This window comes from Ailuropoda melanoleuca, chromosome 6 (assembly GCF_002007445.2).
Source record: "Ailuropoda melanoleuca isolate Jingjing chromosome 6, ASM200744v2, whole genome shotgun sequence".
Lineage (NCBI taxonomy): Eukaryota > Metazoa > Chordata > Mammalia > Carnivora > Ursidae > Ailuropoda > Ailuropoda melanoleuca.
Window position 1 is genome coordinate 81,927,059 of NC_048223.1, and position 24,573 is coordinate 81,951,631.

General features: G+C 57.5%; 1 protein-coding gene across 8 annotated transcripts in view; it reads left to right on the forward strand.

The window, feature by feature from the left end:
* ZMIZ1 (zinc finger MIZ-type containing 1) overlaps positions 1 to 24,573 on the forward strand; it is a 235,280-nt gene that overhangs the window by 103,345 nt on the left and 107,362 nt on the right. For all 8 annotated transcript variants that reach the window (XM_034662770.1, XM_034662768.1, XM_034662766.1 and 5 more), the window contains one exon: positions 23,095 to 23,203. In XM_034662770.1, the coding sequence (XP_034518661.1) occupies positions 23,144 to 23,203 (60 nt within the window). In that variant the 5' untranslated portion in view covers positions 23,095 to 23,143. The remainder of the gene's footprint in view (positions 1 to 23,094; positions 23,204 to 24,573) is intronic.

Here is a 24,573-nt window from a genome sequence, read left to right on the forward strand (position 1 = left end):
GGAGCTGCCCCAGGCCTGCCAGGGGCTCCCAACTGCAGCAAGGCCTGGAATTTCTCTCCTCACACCGCCCGCCGGCTGGTGGAGTGCAGGCTGCTCACAGCGCCTGGCAGGGACCCGTAAATTGAAAACATGATGTTTCCTGTCAGAGGCCAGCGCGGGGCTGGACTCGGTGTGGCCTTGGAAAGCTGGCCTCGCTCTCAGGAAGCCCTGCTCCCCACATCACCGCCACAAAAACAGTGGAAAAGTGAAACCTTTTCAAGTCTGTGTTTCCACTGTAAACAGGGGATGAAAGCTGGCCCCTCGCCTCTTGGCGCTGCTCAGCCGTTCCCCCGCCCAGCGCCAGCCTGCCCAGCCTTTGGAGACACCTCAGCTGCCCCCTCTGCCCCAGACAGTGTCCCTCCAATCAGAGAAGCCCTGTCCCCTGAATCATGAGGGCTCCCAAGTTTAGATCAAGCGTCCGGCCTCAGTACTCATCTCGTGAGGGGAGAAGGACCAGGGCACAGAGAGGGATAGGACTTGCCCAAAGTAACACAGCGAACTGAAGGCAGCCCTGGTCCCCTCCCTCCTGCCTGCAGTGACTTGACGGGGCCTGCAGGCTATGGGGGGGGGGGGCTCTGGGGGATGGGCACGCGTGCCTGCTTGCAGCTCCTGCCTCCTGCAGCAAAGGGCTCCTTTGACTTTGTCCCGCAGGTGAAGAGTAGCGTTTAGTGGAAGTGACTTCTTTCTTTTCAACTCTCAGAATGTCCTTTTCTCCTTATCATGAAAGTAACGCACACTTGTTGTGGAAAACCTGGAAGTCACAGAAAAGTTGAAAGAAGAAAACCAAAAGCTGTCTGTAGCCCTCCCAACCACTGGTCTTCCTGATCCACATTCTGGTGTATGTCATTCTGGTCACTTCATACTTTTCCTTCTCTTTTGGACTTATGTCACAAGCGGGTTTCAGGGTGATTCTGTGTTCCTAGAAAATGTGATTCTTTATGGCCCCGTGGGAGGGGCCGTTAAGTATCCCCTGTCACAGGTCTGTTTGGCCCCTGGCCTGGGTGTGATGTGGCGTTGGTGGGGACACGGTGGGGAAAGGCCCCGGCCCTAGAGTTCATGGTGAAGGTGTTCTGGCCTGGACCCCGGGCCGGGGAACCCAAGCAGCTCTGATTTGCCATGTGACCGTGGGCCCGTCTGACCTGCCTTCCCCATCTGTGAAATGGGCGCATGGGTTCCACCAAGTCCTCGTGGCTAGTCTGCCTGCTGCCGAGGCCCTACTTACCAGCCGCCTACAGACAGAGACTCGTTCCTTTGGTCAGTCCAACACTGAGTGCCTACTGTGTGCAGATGTTGGCACATCGGCTTGACAAGAGGCCCCTGTTCCCAGCCCTGTTCTCCCCACAGTCGTGCCTCCCACATTCCTGCCCTTTCTAACCCTCAAGCTCCCCAGGCCCTCCTCCTCACGAACCCCTCACCAGGCGGGGGCTGGAGCCCAGCTGGGGTCCCAGGAGGAGCCATCTCCAGCCCCCTCTATCCGCCAACGTCCTTGGTGGCCCTTAGACAGCTTTATGGAGGACGGATGGAGGCTGTCTCCCTCCTGGCAGGTTTATTTCTTCATTTTTCAAGCCTTGCTCTGATTTTTCCATGTCGGCTTCCCTGGTCCCCCCTACCCCTCCCTCCGCATGCTTCCCCTCCCGCCCCCTCCAATCTGTCAGCCCAGCCAGGAGAGAGGGCCACTGGCCTCCAAGGTGATTGAATTATTGGGGGGGAGACAGGCCAGGGTTTTCTGCGTGAGTGCTTTTGGCTTCCTGCCCTTGGAGAGGGCCTGGAGGAGGGGTGCGACTGGTGGCGACTGTGGGCCGTGGGTTTCCCGGACAGCCCTGCTCTCTCCCGTCTGGGCCACAGATGAGTGCTGCCACTGATGGTGTGGGCTGGCCGAAGGCCACTGCCCCTATGCCTGGCCCGGCCCAGCGCTGCCCTGCTCGGGCCTTGGTTTCACCTCCGACTGAATGGGCAGGTCTCTATCCAGGTGAGGAGAGGAAGGAGAGGCGTGAGGGCAGCCCCGAGCACTGACTCCCATGGAGGAATCTCTGACACAGCTGCTATCAGTGCCGCGCCTGGCACCCAGGATGAGGAAGAGAAGGAGGTGGACTCCTAAAACGCCTACTATGTGCACAGACATGTTCACCCGCATAACTTCACGTCCGCCTCCTCTCTGAATAGTTAGTAGCTCAAAGATAGGTGGCGACAGGTATGAGTTCCTGGCCTTGTTTTTACAGCAGAGAAGTGTGTCTGAGATGAACTCCTTCTGCTGACCCACAGACTCCTAGACAACCGGAGGGGCTCTGTCTGGGTCTTTTCAGGTTCTCCAGGGAAAGCAGAAGGCCGGACACTTGAAAGGGACCCAATAAATGCTTGGTGAACTTCCTTCTACTGAAGCGAGACCAGAGCAGTGAAGTCACTAGCCCAAGGTCACACAGCTAGAAATGGAGCCCCTTATGCCTGCCCCCAGGCCACCTCTCCCGGTCTAGGTGTTGGCAGGGAAGGCTGCCATTCCGGCTGGCGATGTCCAACCCCATGGCCACTGTGGTGGGCTGAGAGCTTGGTGGCTCCAGGTCCCACCCCCTTCCCCCTGGTGTCTGTACTGCTGCTGGCCAGGCCGCACACTCTCTCTCTCTCCAGGCTGCCTTCCCCCAAGAGGAGGGGCCTGAGAGGGGAAGCCCCCTCCCCCGCTCTGCTCCGCACTCTGCTCATGGAAATGAAAAACACATTGGCTTCATTATCCCGGACTCAATGAGCAGGGTTGCCATGGCGACAGCCATCTCAGGCCCGAGAGGGGGCAGGGAAGGGGCCGGCGAGGCCATGGCAAGTGGGGACGGGGCAGCAGGTGAGCGGGCGCACGGGGCGGGCAGGCGCTAGGGGCAACTGCCACTCGTGCCACCCACCCCTGCGCCGGGCCCCTAGCTATAGATCCCCACCCTTGGGCAGAGAGAAGCAGGCAGGCCCCATCCTCCACTGACTAGCCCCTCATCCACCTGTACTCCGGCCTGTCCTTCTGACCTCTTCCTGGAGGATGGCTGAGGGTGTAGGTGGGCTCATGCCTCACACCGTCCTAAAGGTCAAGAATGAGGAAGAAGATGCAAGGTGGGGGGCCAGATGAAGGCGGGAAGCCCACTCCCCCCAGAGACCAGTCCTGGGGCTCCATGGGCCCCTCCAGGAGCGGGGACGGAGGAAATGCATGAGGGTGCCAGGTGGTGCACAGCCCCGCACTGCTGTGTGACTGGGCCCGTCCCGGTGCCCCTGTCCTTGAGCATAACCCCCTCATAAGAGGTTGGGTCTTCAAATGCCCAACAGCGAAGTAGGTGTGATGGTGATTGTGGGGATGCCAGCAGGGAGTCCTGGTCCAGCGCAGCCTGTGCCTGTGGGGGCCCCAAGAAGGTACCCTTGCCTCCAGGCCTGAGCTGGGTCGTCCCCATGACCCTGACTCTGGCCACAGCCAGGCACCCTGCTACCTATATGGGCTTATCTCTTCCCAGGGCCTGTCACCCCAGGGCTTGATTCTGAGAGCAGCACCTCTACGTAGGGCCAGGCCCTCTCACCTCTGTGCTCAGGCTGGTCCAAAGGAAACTGACTGTACCCTCTTTCTCCTCTGGGGTCCTTGGGGGTGTGGGAGCCCAAGCTGGCCCTGTGGAGTAGCCCCAAGCAAACACTAAGGCCTGTCTTAGAGCAGATTGTCTCAGCCGGTCCCTCCTTGTGATCCAGAGGCATTGGGACAGTGGCCAAGGGCCCCTGCTCGAGAGTATTGAGTGCCCACAAGGGACTTTCCTTTCAGGCAGCCCTGGTCAGAGAAACCCCACACTGACTCCAATTCCAATCTCGCCCTTGTCCTTAACCCCAACTTCAGACCGAGCCTCAGCCCCAGTCTTCTGGCCCAGCCCACCTGGGCACATTTCCAGCCAAGCCTTGTCTAGCTTCTGTTCAAGCTGTGCTGTCCACCTGAACCTTCCCTCACAGCCTGCACTTTGCCAGGTCTGGCCTCCTCCTGCTTCCTAGAAGAGGAAACCCACGCTGAGAGAGGGCACATGACTTGTCCAAGGCCACAGAGAGTCAGGGAAGCATGGCCTGGGGAGGGGTGTCTTTCCTAAGAGACAGAACCTTCCATTCTCAGTGAACTGGATCAGGGGTCCACGCGGCCCTAGACCAAGAACCTGACAACTCTAGGGGCTGGAGACAGGCTCCCTGCCAGAGCAGGTTTGGAGGGGAGGCCGAGCGCGCCAAGCTTTTAGCTCCTTGACAGCTGTTCCTGGTGGAGAGGGGCCCAGAAGGAGAGCTGAGGGGCCGACCCCAGCCTTGCTGACCAGGCCTTAGTAAACGGACACAGTCGTGCGGCCCCTCCCACAAACGGGCTGTATGCCTCCGAGGAGACAGGTGGTGAGCAGCCAAGCTCGGCAGATGTGGTTGGGGTGTCCATGGCACTGTCGTCACTTTGCCTTCCTGCCAAATAGATCTTGGTGCTGAGGGGAAGGCAGCACAGGCAGGAGAAACCCCAGCCCCTCCCTGGGGCAGAGGAAATCCAGGGGTTCCCAAGCAGCCACCTGCCACTCAGCTGCAACCAGACCCCAGGGGCTCATTTGAAAATGCTGATTCCCCAGCCCTCCCAGGGAGGCTGGGACAGAGCCCAGGAATCAGTGTGCTTGCAGCTTCCCAAATCCCAGACCTCAAACCCTGGGCGGCGCTTGCCTTGCTGCCTCCAGGGGCCTGGCCAGCCTGCCTCAGTGTCTCAGGCCCTCTGCCTTGAGCCTCCCTGCAGAGGTCCCCTCCCTGTGCTTCTGGTCCCAGGGTCACGTCCCCTTGCTGACCCTCCCTGGGTCATGCCCTACAGAGGGCCAGCCTCAAGCAACCCTGGGGCCTTGTGCCTAGCCCTTCCCCCACTCCCTCTCATCCGTTGTCCACCCGCCCCAAAGCCCACAGTCCCCATGGCATTTGTCCCCCACCATTGACCTCCTCTGACTCTGCGGCTGTGTGTCCCGGACCCGCCTCCCAGCTACCACCATGGCTACCGCCCAGCTCCCTGCCCATTGGTTGAGGGCAGCCGCCAGGCAAAGCTGTCATTTTCCCTGCCAGGAATTATAGGTTTGGGACTAAGGGAGTCTGAATGGGAGGAGGAGGGGCCAGGCCTCTCACCCTGATGCCAACCCCAAGAGACACCTCACGGAAAGGGTGGCCTGGTGTGGAGTGCTTTTTGGGCCAGATGGGGATTCCTGTAACCTTGTGTCACCCCAGCTCTGTGTGTGCACGTATGCGTGTATGTGCATACACGTGTATGTGTGTGCACTTGCATCCGGTGTGTGCATGTGTACGTGCCTGTGTGCGTGTGTGTGCATGTGTGCGTGTGTGTGCATGTGTGCGTGTGTATGCATGTGTGTGCATGTGTATATGTCTGCGTGTGTTCTTGTGTGCACGTGTGTGCATAGTCTCTCAAGAGTCACGGACTCTCTCATACTCATTTAATTTAATCCTCCCGAGTATCATGTCAACAAACCAAACCCATTTTCCAGCTAGAAAAGACACAGCTCAGAAAGAGCAGTGGACTAGCCTGGATCACACAGGAGACTAGAGCAGTGTCAAGACTAGGCCTCCCCTGGCCCTCAGCTGCCCCGCCCCCCAGGTGGCAGCTCCTCCTTGCCCTGCCCACCACCACCACCCCGCCCCGCCCTTCTTGTCCTCCTACCCACGGGAGTGGAGCAGCAGAAGTGACCGGGCTGTCACAGACCTCCACAGGGGCCCAAGTGCTGGGTCCCAGGGTCCAGGGCCGTGTGCCAAGCCAACAAGCCGGCTGCTGGGGAAGGCTCTATGGGGCAAGGTGGGAGGAAGAGGGCCCATGTCCCTTTTCTGCTCGGCCATCACAGTGCCCCCTGGAGCTGGGTTTGGAGAGAATGGTGTGAGCCAGGCCTGGAGTATGGCAGCCCTGGTTCAGCATGTACAGAAGCTGGAAGCATCTCCTGATGGTTCACCCACCTGTGGGGTGACCCCAAGCAGACCCCCCCATTATCCACTCTAGGGGGAACCGGAGTGAGTGTCTGTGTGCCAAGAACAGGGCCCAGGGACCACTAATGGGTTTGAGGATTTGAGGGAACACAGTGGACCTCTGGGATCGGGCTGCCCGTGTTGGGGTCCGAGCCCAAGTCACAGAAGCTCTTTGAGCCTTGCTTCACATGAGGCAAACCTGAAGCACTTAGGGCAGAGCAATGAGGCGAACAGTGTGCGTCAGTAGTTGTCTGCTCGGGCCCCCTTCTCGGTTCTGCGGGTGCTAGCGGGCCTCCTCACCGTCTGACCAGTGAGGACTGGAGTGTGAGGGCTGGCATACGGTGGGGCCTGTGGGGGGGTATAACCACCTGTCCCTTCTGGGGCTTCCTCAGGCCCGGGATAGCTCAGGAGCCAGCATTTCTGATGAGGACTGGGCCACGAGGTGGGCGTCCACTCTCTGGGCTGAGCTGGCCCGCTCAGCTGGGCCCGTTTCAGGAGCAGGGAGCACGAGGGAGCCAAGGCTGGGGGAAGGCCTGCCTGTTCTTGGGAATTCACGGCATGTCTGCCTGTCACAAGTACCTCGATAGGGAAGATTTGTGGGTGAGATTTGCAATTCTGTTTTCTCCGAGGGTTATAAATCAGCTGCATGCACACCCTGGCTACAGTGTGGGCCTGAGGCGCACGCACACACACAAACACACACACACACACACACACACACACACGCGTGCGCATGCAGAAGTGCAGTCCGGCTCCTGCCTGCCATTCCCTGGGCTAGGAGAAGGAGCTCTCCAGAGAGTTGAGCTCTAGGAAGGGAAAATCGCAGGTCCCCAACTGCTGCCTAGCCTTAGAGGATCCCAGAACCATCCAGACCCAAGCGCTCAAGGCTGGGAGGCAGGATGTCCCAGTGGTTGGAGAAACAGCACAGCATGTGGGTGACTAGTGTGAGGTCAAGAGTCTGCCTGCCTGGGGCCAGACCTCGGCCCTATGCCTTACTAGCCATGTTGCTTACAGAGCTCTGTGCCTCAGTTTCCACATCGGTGAAATGGAACCAATTATAGCATGTACTTCATAGGAGGGCTGAGGAATAAACTAAGTTAATATGTGTCGAGGGCTTTAAATGCCACAGGCACATTGCATGAGCTCAGGCAGGCTTGGCCACTCAGCACCAGCAGCGTCATGAAGAGCTAGCTGTATTTTGGCATGAGACTAGGGCTTGACTCCCTGCCCTCCCTCTTGTTAGCTGTGTGAACTGAGGCATGTTACTGAGCTCCCCATCCCTCATCGGTGAACGGGACCATGACTCCCTACTTCATGGAGCTGTTCTGGGCATAAGGGAGATGGAGCTTATGAAAGACATAATATCAGGCCCTCAGGCTGCGTCTACACTCTGGTTCGGAGCCCCCAGCTGGCTCTGCTCCCCGGCCTGTCTTCCTGGGGAATGTGTAGAGGCACAGGGTGTGGAGGGGTGAGTTCTGGAATCTCTCTCTCCCTTCTGCCAGCAGGGGAGTCAATCTCCAGCCAGGGCCACTCTCCTGTCCCCTGCCCCTGGCACAAGAACAGGCTTGGGGGCTGGTAGGTGTGTCTCCCGGCTCTGCCACTCACTTACTGGGTGGCCTTGGGCAGGTCGCTTGACCCCTCAGTCCCCTCCAGCAAGGAGTAACGGTGCCTGCTTCACCAGGCAAGTAGAGGGCAGGTTAAATGAGCTAATGTGTGTGGAGCACTTAGCACAGCACCCGGCGGCCAGATAAGTACTCTACTGCAAAGGCAGGGCCCCTGGCTGCATTCTCTCCTTCCTCCCACCTGCCCCCCACTCCCTCCCACACCTGGTACACCAAGGGCGTCTTCCCCAGCCAGGTGCTTAAATATTCCTCTCTGGGAAGATGGGCCCTCCAATCCAGGGGGTGGCTGGGGAGCCACATGAGCGGCGCTGGGTGGAGGGAGATGAGCTCAGAAATTTGGACCTGCTCTCTTCCGAGACAGTTCCCCCGTGCCAACCACACGAGGCCAAGGCATGCCGGACAGGAGGCTCGGCCTTGCTGGTCCCTTGGCCATCCACCCTAGAGCCTTCACTGCTCCCTCGGGTCCTTGGGTGCCATCACACGCAGGCTTGTGTCCAAGTTGTTTCTGGCATTTTTACCTGCTCTGTCCTAAAGCCCTAGGAAGCAGTGATCTGAGGATGAGTAGCTGCGTGCCCAAGGGCAGGGGGAAGAGAAGGGGACTGGGGCCCACTCTCTGCACCTCCCCCCTTCCCCCCCCAGCTCGTAGCCCAGGCGAGCAGGACAGTGAGGCCTTGGCCGTGGGTAATTGTTGGGAGCATCCCAGGCCAAGCTTCGGTCTCCCAGCAGAACTTTGGAGGCTGGACTTCTCTGTTGCCAGGGAAACCAGTGTGTTCCCTGGAAAGAAAACCACAGTGCTTTGGCTGTTAAGACACCCCCCTCCCCTCTCCCAAAAATGAGTTCCCTCCAAAACTGATGCCCCCAAAACTGTCGAGTCGGCAGCATCCTGCCTCCTCCTTGAACCTGCTGAAATGATAGAAAATGAAATCTGCCCCTGACCTTGTGCTTTTCACCTCTTTTTTAAACATTCCACTGTAGCACAAGGACATGTTTTGTTTTTTCTTATTTATCTTCCTCCCATGCCAGCTGGGGCTCTGAGTCCTTCTCTCCTCTTGTTGACTGGAGCCAGAAGGGGAAGGACTTCCACATTTTTTTTTTTTTTTGCGTTCAGCTGTCAGCAGAAATAAGACAAGCAGGTTTATATTTGGAAAGCAGAGGGTCTCTGCCACCAGATCGCTATGTCCGGGATAGGTCACAGCCTTCGTGTCCCCTCACAGCTTGAAATTTGATCTGCAGATTTAGAGGGGGCGGGTGGTGTGCAGCAGGCCTGGCTTTCTTCACTTTGACTTTTAAATGGCATTGGAGGGTCATGGGTGGTTCCTCAGTGGCTGACAACTCGGGGCCCAGGCCAAGATGGTTCTTCTCAGAAAAGAATCCTTTGGGAGGACCTAGAGCGGTCAGGTGGGGGCAGGGTCTGGAGAGCCCACATTTCCTTCCCATCCATCTTCCGACCCTGTGCAGGGAGGCAGGGAGCCCTCCCTCAGCGGCATGGGCGAGGCACCTGGGTCTCGGAGAGTCCTGAGATTATCTAAGGAGTGGAGTCCGGACTCCCAGCCAGGCCGCAGTGACCCCATGCATCATCTTGTTAGGAGAGAAGCCAACACAGGGAAGGAGGGAGAGAGAGGTATGGCCAGTGTTCACTTTCAAGAGCCTTGAATGCTTTAGGGGTACGGTAGAGAAGGGAAAGGATGTGAAGGGACCTTGTTCCAAGTCCCAGACACCGCCCCGCCCCTCTTGGGCCTGGGTCTCCCCCTCTGCACAACTGCCTCGGACCTACCTCCTCCCAGCACCCCTCCCAGGCCTGTCCCCCTGTCCCTGCTTTCAGGGCCACTTTGTTTTGGTGATCTGAGCAGTTAATTTTCCACCTAGAAGTGACTCTCTGTTCCGTAAGTAATTTTAAACAAATTCTGTTCCTGTCCTTGCACTTCCGAGGGGTGGGGGAGAAAAACAGGAGCCGGCCAGGTTTCCCACCGTCCTCTTCTCCGCGGAGGAGGGTTTGCAAGCCGCGTGCACTCTGGGGCAGGTGCCTTTAGAGCCCCAGGTAACGAGGGCACAGCACTGTGTCCCTGAGATCAGCCTCAAGGGGCCCAAGATCCAGCCCCAGGTCAAGCATGTGGGTCCCAAGGAGCCATTTTGATGCGGTGTCAAGCCCTCTTCGGCCCCATGCTGGATTTGCAACAGGTCTTTCTTGGTGACTCCTGAAACCCTCTGTCAGATCTTGCTATTAGCATGAGGCTCTAAGAGTGTAGAGTAAACTAATGAATTACAGCATGATTACACAGCACATAATTAACTTTGTAATTAATATGCAACTGCCACTTAAGCTAAAACACTGCTTATAGAGACGTACGGCAGTAGTAAATCACAGGTCAGAAATAGCACTTTGGAATTTTCAGAAGAATGAGCGTAAGCAGGGAATCACTCAAGGCAGCAGAGCGAGTTAATTAAAAAGCAGATGAGTTGTGAGCGTCCTGCTTCATCTCAGGACCCTCTCCCTTAAGAAAGACCCTGATGCCACCCTTCCAGACTGGCCAGGGCCTGGTCGAAAAGAGACTGGGCATGCGGTTGTTTTTCCAAAATAAGACAGGCCTTCCCTGCCCCATTCTAGCCACCCCCACGCCTTAGCCCTCTGCCCAGTCCCACCTCCCCTGCTGGGAGCCAAGCCCCCGGCCCTCGGGACCTGGCTCCACCTCGCCTCCTCCAGAGAGCTTTTGGGAATGCCCCCAGCCCAGCCCTGTGCCTTCCATCGTCCAGCCCCTGTGGTGGGTGCTCCCTGCAGGTGGGTTGGTGCAGTTCATGGGCCTTCGCCCGGATTCTGGGTTTCTAGAATGCAAGGATGTCATCTCACATTTTTTTTAATTTTTTTTTTAAAGATTTTATTTGTTTATTCATTTGACAGAGATAGAGACAGCCAGCGAGAGAGGGAACACAAGCAGGGGGAGTGGGAGAGGAAGAAGCAGGCTCCCAGTGGAGGAGCCCTGATGTGGGGCTCGATCCCAGGACTCTGGGATCACGCCCTGAGCCGAAGGCAGACGCTTAACTGCTGTGCCACCCAGGCGCCCCCTCACTTTTTTTTTTTTTAATCCTTTCTTCCTCCAGCCTCCTGCCAGAGCATTAAAGCTAGAAAATGCCTTAGGAACCATCTCACCCACCCCCATTTCGCCAAGGCCCGACAGTCCAAGAGCTGAGTGCTGGGGTCACACAGTGGCATGGGCCCACGCCTGGCAGGAATCCCTCCCCTGTCCTCTGTTTTAGCTCTGCATCAGGCTGGGGAGGCCTTTGAAGTGTGTCAAACCCAGGTTCCCATCCCAGCAACTCCACCACCCTGCTGTGTGACCTTAGGCAAGTTACATAACCTCTCTGGGCCTCTGTTTCCTCATCTTGTAAAGTCTGAGCAGTGATGCCCAACTCCTTGGGTCAGTGTGAGGATTAAATGAGGGAATGTGTGTGAAAGGGCCAGGTACATGCAGAGTGCCCCCGGCTACCCTCAGAGCTTTAGGGGTGCTTGGGGAAGTATGTGACATCTTAGTCAGCCCCATCGTTCAGGGACTGAGAAAACAGACCCAGAGAGGCCAACTGTGTGTCCACGGTGCTGCATGTGTGTTGGCATGCTTGGGACCCCCAGGCCAGGAGCCCCCTGAGAACGGACCTCTTGCCCACATGGCCCACTTTGGGCTGGGCACAGCTGGTGCAAGCTAGCCCAGAACAGCGCCTGAGGATGACTGACCTGAAGGCCTCTTCCAGGGCCACCCGGGGCCGGCCCATCCACAAAGCCCAGGGTGGTGCACAGGGAGCCTGGCTTGGGGGATGGGATGGGTGCTGGGTTTTGAGGTCTGACAGGTGTGGGTTCAGATCCCAACTCTACCATTTTGTCATCTGGGGTGAATTCCTTCATCATTTCCCGTCTTCGTTTTCCCGTCTGTAGGTGGCGCTCTTCAGTCTCTACCTTCAGGGATAGTGTTATAATGAGAATTCACATAAAACGCCAAGTAGGCAGCCTGACACACAGCAGATACTTCATGCTGCCCGTTCTGTTCTCGTTATTATTCTCAACTACCAGCGGAGGTTTCCGAGTGGCTGCTAGCGGGCTCCCCACCCCCACGGCCTCCAGGGTTCTCTGAACTCTGGCCTTCTTGGCCACCTTGGCCCGTGCCCTCTCTTGGCAGTTCTTGGCTTGGGTGGGGCGGAGGAGGAGCCGGGCTCTGCCTCAGGCAGCTCATGTGACCTTCCAGCTCTAGCCTTTGCCCTGGCCTGGGCAGCTCTCCTGACCTGGGCCAGCCTTGCTGGGGGTGGGAGAGCCGAGGGGGCCCCCCCGGGGCAGGCTCCAGGCTGGTTGGTGCATCGTGCTGGCCTCGATACTGGATTCAGAGTCCAGGGCCCCACTCCTCAGAGGTGGTGGGTCTCTTATCTTGACACAGGTGCCCTGTGGCTTCTCTTCCCGCAGACATTTCAGTTTCTGGTCCCCCTCCCTCAGCCCTCTAGCCCGCCTGTCTTCCTCTCTCTCTTCTCTTCCTGCTGCCTGGCCTCTACCCTACAGCCACCCCCGCCTTAGGTCAGAATTTCTCAAAGCCAGTTCCTGGGAAAACTAGTTCTATGGAATTTTAAAATGTGTTTAGTGAGAAAAAGTGGCTTGCAATCTAGTAACTTCGGGAAAAACCAGGTTCTTCAAGGCCTTCACATAGGAGAGTGACTTTGTGGTCTGTGGGGGAGGGTAGAATACACAGCTTGCTTCCAACTAATCGGACCAGAGAACCCTTTGTTTAGGGAGGCTCTCAAGGGCCTGCTTTCTGAGGAATAGACCTCAGGCAGCCTCATCCCGGGTGTGTAGGACTCCACCCTCTTTTTGCCCAGAATAGGCAGTGTTTTCTCTCTGGCCTCCCTGCCTCCATTTGTGACGCTGCCCACCTGGACAGACTTCGCATGGGTGTCCAGACTGCTTCCCCGGGAGGAACAGAGCTCAGGTCACATGTTGTGAAGCACCAACCCGATCCCGCCTTCCATCTGGAACTCTCCACGACTAGCCTTTACACTTCAACCTGGCATTCTGATCGGTGGGCATGGGGATACCTCAGACACCCATGTCCTCAGAGGCCCAACCTTGAGCCCGTGGGGTGGTTCCCAGGGTTGCCTGTGTGAGAGCAAGCAGGGTGGGTGGCCCCTCACCCCTCCCTCATCCAGGGCACAGCCCCTTTTGTTGTTGCAAAAACCGAACTTCTGCCTAAAATGTTGCTGCCACTAGATTTAAAACTAGATTTACAAACTAGATTTTTTGAGTACATTATAAAAAAAAAAAAGAAAAGGCTGAAGATCTTTAGTGTCTAGGGCGGTGGCATTTACCACCCACCCCCAACCCCCAGCAAGCAGCGGCTCCTCTCTGGTCCTGGTTTCCTCCTGCTTGTGATGGAGACAGACGATAAGGCCCACCTGGGCCTTGTGTAGAGCCAACGCTCTCGTGTGCTTGGGCTTCCTACTCCCTTACCCAGTGAACAAAGCGGGCACTGTTATTACTGCTTCGGTTTGACGGATGGGGAGCCCGAGGCACACAGAGGGTAGCATTCTGCCCTAGGTCACAGAAGCTAGCAAGTGGCACAGCCAGAACTTGAACCCAGGCAGCCTGGTGATCCTGACCGCTAAGCCTTACCGCCTGTGTAAGGGGAGGTGATCCAGGGCCAAATGAGGCTCCGACGCCAGGGCTTTGTAAACCGTGGAGGGCCTTGTGCAGCCAGAGTGCACATCGGCATGCGGCTTCGGAACCCCTGGTGTGAATTTTGTCTCTTAGCCAACATTCAGGAAATATGTTTTCAGTTTGCCTGTGGGATGCCTGGTTTGTGCCTGGAGGGTTCCAGGGATGAGGCCCCTACTCCCTGCCTGGGACGGGGGTGGCCCCGTCCCTGACTTGCCTCACATGCAGCAACTCCCTGAGTACAGATCAGATGACAGGCACCAGACCCAGCCAACTCACCCCCTGCTTTCCAGGCCTTCCAGAGGGCGGGCGCCCTTGAGGGGTCAGTGCACCAGCCTTAGCCCAGCCGGGATGCTGAGAATGTTTGCATGGAGCACGGGGACCTCACAGTCATTCTGCAGGGAAGCCACAGGTGCTTAACAGCGGGAGAGGAGCCCCTGCTCCCCCAGCAGGCCCCGGGTTGAGCCATCTGTGGCCACAGGGAGTGCCTGTGTCTGCCGGGAGTGCCTAGAGATGGGGAAGGGCAGAGAGAGAGAGTTGAGTTCAGGGCAGCTAGGGCCCGGATGTGAGGCCCGGCCCCACCGCTGACCCAGAGTCGGGTCTTCAAGGCTCTGCTTCACCTGCACCCCCACCCCTGCCCCTGCCGTGGGCCTCAGTTTCTTCATCTGTAGATGCTAGGATAGGCCTGAGCAGATGCCCGGATCCTGCTAGATCTAAGGCATGAGGACTGTGGGTTTTTTTTTTTTATCATCTACCATGTTTAGTGCAAATAAATATCTGCTTTCTGATTCCTTTATTTCCCTCCCTAATTTTTTATTTCTTTTTTTTTATTTTTTTATTTTTTATTTATTTGACAGAGATAGAGACAGCCAGCGAGAGAGGGAACACAAGCAGGGGGAGTGGGAGAGGAAGAAGCAGGCTCACAGCGGAGGAGCCTGATGTGGGGCTCGATCCCATAACGCCGGGATCACGCCCCTGAGCCGAAGGCAGACGCTTAACCGCTGTGCCACCCAGGCGCCCCCCTAATTTTTTATTTCTTGAGAAGTTAAAAAAAAATAAAATCTGACCATTCATAGCAACTAGCTAAAGGAGAAGACACACACAGTCAACAGAACCCCAGGCTCTGGAGAACTACCGTCCTGGGTCGGCCACACTTGCCTGCGTGACTGGGTAGAAGTCGCCCATCCCTTCCGAGCCCCAATTTTCCCATCTGTAAAATGGTTCACAGGCTGCTGTGAAGCGTGGTACGGGGTTGCTTCCAACACGGTTGGCTCACCTGAGTGGTCCCTGTGTGGCCTCTCAGCTCCGAAAGAGCCCGGCTCTGACTTCCGGCTTAGGGGAAACAGTACAAAGTCAGAATTGAGAAATCCGAGTGCAGATGTTGCTGACGCCTTGATGGGGTCATGACCCCAGGCTAAGCCCTCCCCTGGCTGGGCCTCTCTGTTCACTCTCCTTTCAAAGATGGGACTGCCAGGAAGTTGTCTCCTGCGTCCGTACCAGGTGGTTAAGAATGACTGGGCGGAAGGGCGTGTGGAGGATTGGCTGGCCCTGCCTGGCTTCAGCAGGAAGAGTACGGTGACTGATGGGCCATGCACCGTGGGAATGGGAGGTAGGGGTGACGTCTCAGCCTGCCGTCCCTGCCCCCCAGGCGGCCCTTAATGGCTCCTCTAGGTGTTTCTGGCTCTCCCTCAGCCCGAGCTCCTGCCGAATGCCAGGCCGGTGGTTTGGGGGCCTGGAGGAGCTCGGGTGGAGAGAGGGCAGTGGAGAGCACCTCTGTGTCTCTAGAGGACTCTAGCTGGTGATCCGGGGGTCCCGTTTCCATCTCCAGCTTCACCCCACCCCTGTCCTCCAGCGGCCCTCAGAGAACCGTCCCCGTGCTTCCCCTGCCCCACCTCGTGGCATCCGAGCCTTCGGAATTGCCGGCAAGAGCCTCAGGACAGAGCCAGGTGAAGGCCGCTGCCTGAGCGCCATCGTCCTGGGGTGGGTTTGTGAGCCAGGCTGCCGCAGGCACGACTCCCTGTCTCTGCACTGTCCTCAGCACTCCTCAGGCACCTTCCCCGCACGCAGGGCGGCTGGGGCCAGGGGGGAAGGCCGGCTGCGTTCCCGGGGAGAGCACATGGGGAGTGTGACCAGACCAGGGCCCCAGTCCTGGCCCTGCTAAATGCTCGGTAGCAGGGCCTCGAGCGGCCCAGAGGACCTCTCCGAGCGCCGGTGTCCGCGTCTGTAGTACCGTCCTGATAACTGGAACCCCTCAGAGGCTGTGGGATCCTGAGGCGTAAGGTGGGGTGAAGTAGAGAATCTAACGTCCGCCACACGCAAGCTCAGGACTCGTTTAGGTTCTCTTCTCACCCTGACGAAACACGCAGCAGGGGCAGCACGGCCCTGGGGATGCGGGAAAACCCAGTGACCTCGTCCAGGATCAAATGTGGCCTTCCTTTGCCGTTTGGGGAGAGAAGCTGTCAGAGCAAGTTCAGTGTGAGGTCATGAAGTTGGGGGGGGGCAGGAGGGTTCGGGCGTCATCCCATGCCCCGGAGGGATGGGGCACACCCCGATGCAGCTGGGATTCCCAGCACGGTGTGGGCTGGGACCACAGGCTGGCACTCTTGTCGGGGGCAGTACTGACACATGTTCTCCCAAGGAAGTTACCCCGCCCTCTGGCTTAGCGTGTGGGTTCCAGAACGGGCTGGCCGGCCACTCTGCAGGGCCAGCCCTCAGGAAGCCCCCCTCTGAACAGCGAGGGTCTGTCGTGTTGTCCCATTACCCACCGTTGACGGTGGGTGTTCCTCTAGACCAGGGCGGGTGCTCCGAGATGGGGTCGTGGAGAGAAGCAGGCCCACCCTTCTAGGAGCTTCGAGTGCCAAGCCAAAGCATCTGCCCCGTGTGGCCAGGAGGCTGGAGCCTCGTCACATCTTGGCATGGGGGCACTCCCTGAGTTGAGGAGGGAGGAACTGGATTTGGAAGAGCTGTTGTCCAGATCAGAATTTCCCTTTTCAGAAGCCGGTCTCCTGAGTGACTTCCCTTTCTCAGCTCCTCAGCCCGGGCGGGGGGGGGGGGCAGAGAGGGCTGCCCCTTCCGGGTTGACAGACGACAACCCCAGGCCCAGGGAGATAAAGTGGCCTCCCCCAGCCTCTCAGCCGGGAAGGTCTGTCAGGGCCCACCCCCTATCCGGGGGGCCTCACCCTGTGCGAGGGCTCACGCTGGCCCAGGGCAAGGGCCTGCTCCAGCTGCCTGGCCAAGAATGGGGAGCAGCTGGGCCTGGTCAGCTGCCTGGAGCTGCCTCTTCCCTCCCTCTGCCTTCCCATCTCCCGTCCCTCTGCCCTTCCCTGACTTCCCTGGGCTAGGGCACAGAGTCACTCTCCTCTGACTGGCTTTGCTCCACCCCCGCCCTCTTTCTCTGCCACCAAGTGGTGTGCCTAGTGCAGGGCACCCAGGAGTGGAGGAGCCACGTGCTGTGTGACCACAGGCCGTTCCTGCACCTCTCTGAGCTTCTGCTCCTTCACCTCTGAGACGAGGAGGGTGTCAGATTAGATCAGTGCTTCCCTAATCTCAGTCACTTCCATCCCATTTATACTACGTTGAAAATGTTTCTTTAATCCACTTTGGTCTGCCGTGGCTGCTCCCCAATTTAGCCTCCTGCTAAATAATTATTTCCACAGACTCGCAGTGATCATTGTTCTAGTGCAAGCACTTCACTGTGGACATGCACAAGTTGTGCCCACTGGCCACCTAAAGTCCTCCTTATTCCACCAAGAGTATAGGCATCACCCTTTGGGAAGCTTAGACTGGGTTAACGGGAGTCACTCCGAGGCCCAAGTTCCTCTGATTGGGGCAGGGTCACTGGGTTTTCAGCTCTTGCCACTGTGGGTCATGTGTATGCCCAGCAATGGTCGTCCATCCACCCATCCATCCATCCATCCATCCATCCAATGAGCAGTGCTGAGCGCCTGCTGGGTACCAGGCCCCTAGGGCCAGGGTCTGGGAACCCATAACCAGAAAACAGCCCCACTGATGGGGGAGGCAGATACAAAGACATAGCACTGGTCTAGTACCACCAAGATGGTGCATGACCGGGTCACTGGGGGCACAGGAATGGAAGTGAGTGGCTGTGCTGGGGGAAGTCAGCCAAGAGGGTGATGGTTGTGCCAAGCCTTGATAGATGAAGGGGGCCAGGAATTCTGGGCTGAGAAACAGAGGCAAAGACACGGAGGTATGATCTTCAGAACGTGGTCCAGGATGCAGGGAGCAGCCCATGTGGAGGACACCAAATGTGGCTCGAGTAGTGGGAGGTGGCGGCCGGGCCAAGGAGGACTTCGGAACCCCTGACATCTCTCCCTCCTGGAGTCTGAGAGCTGGTAAAGGAGCCGGAGGGGATCCATCTCCTGGACCCCCAGGCTCTCCCACCAGGCTGAGCAGTGGGTAGGTCCCACACTCGCTGGCCCTGGCGATGCCTTGGAACACAGCCTCTGCTCTACAGGCTGTAGGTGAGCTCCCCCCACCCCTGCTGCCAGCCCCGCTCGCCCCGGGGGATCTGAGCTGCAGATGTGCATGGAGATTGAATCATTTCTGCACACCACTGCTCACACAACTCCCCTGGGGACCCCGCCACTTGCCTGTGCAAGCTGTCAGGAGATGTACGTGCTTGAGTGCATCTGTGGCAGCCCTTGCATGCATGTGTGCATGTGTGTGCGTACCTGCACTTGAGTGTGCAAAAAGGTGTACGTATGTATGTGAGTGTGCACACACGTCTACAAATGCCTCTCCCCTGGGTGCGTGTGAGCAGAGTGTAGCAGTTAACTGGTTTGGCCTCAAACGTGAAAAATAAAACATCCTGATGTTAGTACAGCTGATGTTGGCCCACCACCCTAAGGAGCTGCCTCCGGGGCTCCAACAGCCCACATTTCCGTGGGGCAGCTAAGAGCACACTGCTCTCCATTTCCAGGGAGGAGCCTGCCAAGGGCCATCATGCTGTCAGGGAGCCAGCCAGATGGGTGCTTGTCCCACTCAGCCCTTGTCTCCCTCCATGCCCCCCTCTTTCCACCTCCACCGTCCTGCCAGACAGGGCATGGGACCAGGTGGTTCCCGGTATCCTTCCGGCTCTCGACATTCTGACTTTGCGCTGCCCCCCATGTGGAAGGGCGGCTAACTTCTCTTGCTAGGTACCACCAGGAGTCAACTCGGCCAGCACTCTGCTAGGTGGTGAGGGGTGGTGAACAGGAGCTTGGCCCTTCCGGACTTCCCTGGGTCAGAAGACCACACCGACTCGATGTCCCTAGCAGAGAACACCTAGATACGGCCTGAAGCCAAGCTGAGCCTAGGGGGTGAGAGGAGTGTGTGTGCAGTCTTAGGCTCCCCCAGACCAGGGGCTCCCCCTCCCGGAGTTTCCAGTTTCCGGGGCTGCCTTGGGACAGGCTTTGTAGTTTCAGGTCAAGCATTCGACACTTGTTGAGAGAGTTCCAGAGAGCTAGAGCTCCCGACACACGAATCCTAAGATGTTGGAGTTCGAAGGGCTGCCAAAGGTGGCCTGGTTTTCTGGGTAGGAAAACTGAGGCCTGGAGAAAGGTATCAGAGCAGGGTCCCCCCAAATTCCTCAAGCTGACTAGCTTTGCAAGTCCTACAGACACATGGCTGCCCTGACCAGGAGGGGGGCCAGGGGCCACAAGGGGGTGGGGGCTTGACTCCTTGAGCCCACTCCCCATTCAGAGACAGGCGGGCCACTGGGAAGGGCTGAGGCCTTGGGTGCACCCCGAGCCAGGCCGTCCCGTCGGCCATCTCCAGTTGGGAGGGAGCCCGGCTACCGTGGGCACTGGAGCTGCAGCCACGGAGGATTTGTAGCTACTTGTAAAGGCTTAAAGAGGCCCAAGATCTGAGGAGGGAGGCAGCAGCCAAGCCAAGCAGTGGTCCCGCGGCGGAGGGAGACCTCTGCTGGCTGCCGGGCATGCCACCTCCCCGTGCTGCCGGCTTGTGGGGAGCCCGGTGGCGCTGGGAGGGCCTTGGAAGTGGATGAGTTTGGACAGGTTGGATGGAACAAGGGGACATCTCTTTGGTCCCAGACACAGCCCTTGAGTGGGGACTTCCAGGAGGCTGACCTCCAGTCTTGGAGGAGTGGAAAGAAAAACACATGAAGGGTTAGAAAGGCAGAGCGTTTGAATCTCAGCCCAACACCTTCCTGGCTGTGTGACCCCGGGCAAGTTGCCTTTTAGGATTCAGTATATTAGCAATGCACGGGATCAGGCCTGCTGCCTAAATGTGGCGGGTACAGGACAAATGGGAAGATTCCAGACTGCCCCACAACGAGCAAACTCAGGTAACTCCTTCAGCCCACGCTTCCCCTCTCCATGCCCAGCACCCTTAGCCTTCCAGGCCTTCACCCTTTTCCTGTGTGGGCTGGAGCTGCCAGCCCCATCCATTCCTGGTGTTAATAACCAAAATTTTCCACTGCTCTCGGCAGTTTAAAAACGTCACCTCACCTGTGAATGTCTCCTTAATCAGCTGGACATTTTGTTCCTTTATAGATTAAGATGTATAGGACACACAGTTGTCCCTGTGATCTGTGATATCTTTCCTGCTAGCTTCCTTGCCAGTGTTCTAGGCCTAGACTAGGGGGCACTGAGCAGAAAGAAGAGCCTCTGGGTGCCAAGGTGGCTGCCTAGGTGGGTCTGGGCACCTGATGCCTGCTTTGGGCTTCCCCGCGTGGGCTGAGTGCCCCCTCAGTCTCCAGAAACAATCTGCCAGCCATTCAACAAACATTTATCAAGGCCCTGCTAGAGCTCTGACCCTAGATAAAAATGCTGTGTCCATCCTGGGAAAAGTCTACCTAGAGATAGAGTCTTGTGAGGTCGCTTGATCCCCGCTCACCATCCTGCTCTACAAATGGGAAATCCAAGGCCTAGAAAGCCAGAGAAGTCTGCTCGAAACTCCTCTGTTTGGGGCACTCAGGTACTCATTGCAGGAGGAAAGGGCCCTAAAGAAAGAGCCCCACAGTGCAGGTTTCCAGCCCTCTGGGTACTTAGCTTCATCAACAGCGCCCCCTGCTGGCCGGCTGCGCACCATGGTTTGTCCCTGGCCCCAAGAGCCCTCTAGGAGCTCTAAGAGCGCTGGCTGGGACTCTGTACAAGTAAACCCAGGAGGAGAAACTCAGTCCCTGCCTGGGGCACCTACAGGGGTAGCAAGGGGAGCGACTCTTCTCCCATGACACATGCCTACCGCACCACAGCAACCTCCAGGGGGGACCCCGGCCCCTCCCCACTAGCTGCCCCAAAGTTTAGGTTGCAATGCGAAAGCCAGGATTCTAGAGCTGGCTGCTAAAACCTCTGAGCCTTTGTTTCCTCATTTGTAAAGTGGGGCTACAGTAACAACGTCTGTATATGCCCAGTGCCTGGACCAGACCCTGACTTAGAGGAGGAGCTCAGCAAATAGTCACTGCTGGGTCGCATAGAGGAAACATTGGCTTGGCCCCAGAGAACGGTTTCATTCTGATCTCTCCGTGGTTCAGAGACCTGCCATAGGACCCAGCACTGTATAGATATCAAAAAGTACTTACTGGGTGAGTTGGAAGCATGCATGGGTGGGCACATGGAGACTAGAGGTGTTTCGGTGGATGCATGGATAGGTGGATGGATAGGCAGATGGACAGACAGGCATGTAGATGAAAAAATGATGGATGGAGAAGTTGGCTACCTGGGTGTATAAACGTGTGATCAGTGGGGTGAATAGAGGGATGTTGGAGGGTAGAAAAAAATGTGGGGCAGTACCCCCACTTTTACCTTTTTGTGGGAGAGCTCCAAGGAAGAGTGAACCCAGAAAGCGTTTATCAAAAGTACAAATGCCCAAATGACCCAGAAACTCCACTTCTAAGAATATGCTCTCTAGATTAATTCACACGTGGGTGATGTGGCCGATATAAAAGGTGATCTTGCAACCCCGTTTGCAGTCTGAATGTGGGGACGGCTTCAGTCTGCAGCATGAGCCCCCTGAGCAGAAGGGCCTCAGCCAGGGCCTCGGGCCTTAAAGCAACGCCTGGCAGGGGTGGACATTCAGAATTTGGTTGGATAAATGATTCCTCAGTACCTAGGAAGACTGTGCTGCCATTAAAAAATGAAAAGGCTCTTTACAGCTTGATGTGGAATAAACTTTGAGATATGGTTAAGAGAAGAAAAACAAGGTCCCAATAGTGTGTACAGAAGGCTATCATTTTATGTGGTTTTTTTTTTTAAGGGGTGGCAGGGGATAGTATGCACAGATCCTTGCTTCTCTAAGATGAGACCCTCACGAGACTAGTGACATGGGTCCTCCCAGGAAGGCCATCTGGGGGCAGGGGACGGGGCCAGCACTTCACTGGGTACCCTTGTGGACTTTGATTTTTGACCCAGGCAAATGAGTTGCCTTTTCAATACAAACAGAACAATAGGCCGAGCTTTGAAGGAGCTGTGAGGTGGAGATATCCTCGGAAGTGTAACCAGGCCTTTCTTCTCCAGGTTGGGCCCAGACATGCTCTGTGGGTAGTGCCCTGGACCAGGGTGCTCGCCCGGGGTCAGAAAGCCAGGACGTGGAAGCAGACAGGCTCCTACTAGCCATGGGGACTTGGCTGATCTCAGAGCTCAGACCTCAGTTTCCTCGTCTGTAAAATGGAAATAATTCTAGTCTTACAGAGGGGGCATGAAGAGTAAAGGAGAGAATACAGAAAGTGCCTGGTAAATGGGACCTTTGGTGACACAGCTGGAGATGAGGGGACTTCCAGGGGGCAGTGCCACAGGAGAGCAGAGAAGGCTGGGGGCCAGAGGCCTCTGTCCAGCACCCTGTGTCTGTAGCCTGAAATGCCCACTGGGTTATGGGAGAGCGAACCCAGCGGCCATGGGCAGACTTCTGCTTTGGCCCAAGGACCTGGACCACTGAGCAGTGGGTGGACTCTCTCCTCTCTCTCCAGCTTTCTCTCTCCCTCTCTCTCTCTCCATCTCTGCCTTTGCCATTGTGGCCTCTCTGGAGAGGCCTGGGGACTCTCTGAGCTTTCTGGAGCTGAGGGGGCTTCCTCCACTTAGCTTCACCCCCCCAGAAGGAAGTCACATTCATGTTAGAGTCAGGAAGAGAGCCTGGTGGCCGTGACATCTGTGGACCCTGCCCCCTGAGCCATGAGCTGAGCCCTAGTTCCTGGTTTGGGTTCTGATACTGGCTCCCTGTGCCCCCGTGGGTAACTCCCGTTCCCCTCTGAGCCTCAGTTTCCTTGTCTTGGAAGAATGGAATCAGGGTTCATAGCGTGAAGATCTCGAAAGCATGGGGGTGTGGGGTGGGGGGATCGTGGTACCCATGGCAGGTTGCTGTACGTGGGAAGACCCCTCCACGTGTGTTCGCACACATGCACGCACACACACACACAGCCACGTCAGGTAGGATAAGCCCTGAACTGGGGATCTGAAGATGGGGTTGCCATCCCCACCAGCCCCCCCAACACACGCACGTGTGTGTAGAAATGTGTGTGCCCGAGTGTGCTACTCCATGTCCCATGGCGCATATGCGTACCCAGTGCTGACAGGAGTCATCCACAAAGAGCACCCAGGAGCACCTCCTGCCCTCAGCCCAGATGGGCTTCCCCGTGGGCCGAGCAGCTGTGGCCGAGGTTCCTCCCTCCAGCATGGGGCTGGCTGGGACAGAGGCCACCACAGCTCACAAAGGGGCCTCGAACCTGCTGGGAGCCACTGGGGCCAGCATATCCGTGTTGAGGCCAGAGGGCGGCTGTGAGGCTGTCAGGCTTGGTGCAACCCCAGTGACACCCACTGTCTTCTGTCTTCACAGGCTGGACAACGTTCATGGCTCTCGGGTAGAACCCAGTGAAACGGCCAGAATGAATTCTATGGACAGGCACATCCAACAGACCAATGACCGACTACAGTGCATCAAGCAGGTGGGTGTGTGGCCTGCACTCCCGCCTCCTCCCCTGCCCAGCATGGCCCAGCTGGCGAGAGCAGGGCAGGCAAGGCAGACAGAGCGGGGGGTGGGGGAGGGTGCTGGCCTGCACTATGGAGCTGGGCTTCTTGGGTACTGGCTGGAGGTGATGGCAAGTCAGGGCTGACTGCCCGGGTCTCTCTGACCACCCCGTGAGAACATTGCTGGCATAGACAGGCCTAACGCTGACATCACACATCAGGGTTCATATGCCAGCTCTGCCCTGTCCCTCTCCTCCCCCCCCTTCCCATCTGTGTGATGTGGGGCGAGCATCATGCCTTCTCTGGCTCTGCTGTGCCATCTGGGCCACTGTAAAGGGGTAGTAAAGTACTTAGTCTCCTTCCCAGACCTGAGCTCCCCGCCCCTCTGCTTCTGTGGTTCTCCATAACGAAACAGAAAAGAAAAAGTTCTGGGAAATTAGAGCATCTTACAGAAAAGGAAACTGAGGCACGGAGAAGAGAAGGGAGCTGAAGTCACACAGCCCAGCTTCACCCATGCTGGGAGGGCCTCATCCCCCAGGACGGCACGCTCCCTCCCCTGCCCATGCTCACACCACGTTCGGGAGGCGATTTGCCTGCCAGCATCCTCTCTGGACTGTTCAGAGGTGGGGCGTGTTCTAGGTGGGCTCAGAGCCCCCCCCCCTTTAAGAAGCCTGGTTGAGCCCAGGCTGGCGGGCACCCCCCAGTGTTGACCAGGAATGGTGCGCAGTCCTCTGGGCACAGCCTCCTTGCAGCCCTGTGTGGCAGCGTCTATGCAGACTCCTGAGTGTTACTGTACTCCAGGAGGGAGCGATATGGTAGAAGGGGCATGGGCTTTGACATCAGGGACCTGGGCCCAAATCCTCACTCCTCCATATGGCCACACTGTAGTCTCAGGCCTGTCCCTTTGTTTCTCCGAGCCTCAGTTTCCCCACGCTTCAGTTTCCCCACCTGTCCCATGGTCCAGGCTGTCATGGGGTTGCAGGGGCTGTTGTCCTCAGTGTCTCAGCAGTGGGGAGGGAAGCGCAGGGGTGAGGCCCCTGGCTTCGGCAGCTTAGCAAGACACTGGGTCACCAGCATGGGCCACTGGCCTCAGGACCCCTGGGGGGCAGAGCTCCCAGCCCCACCCCTACAGCCTGCCCTCCCTGAGCGCCAGTGGAGCTGAGGCCAGTCCTCGGGAATGAGGGTGTGTGTCCTCTCATAAATACCAAGGAGAGCCCTCTCGGAAGCCTGGGCTGGGTCTGAGGAGAGGAAATTGAAGAAGACTTGTTACAGATTGAACCCAGCCTGAACAGCTCCCCCAAACACCAATTACGCCTCTGCTCACGGTCACAGAATAGAAGCCAGACGG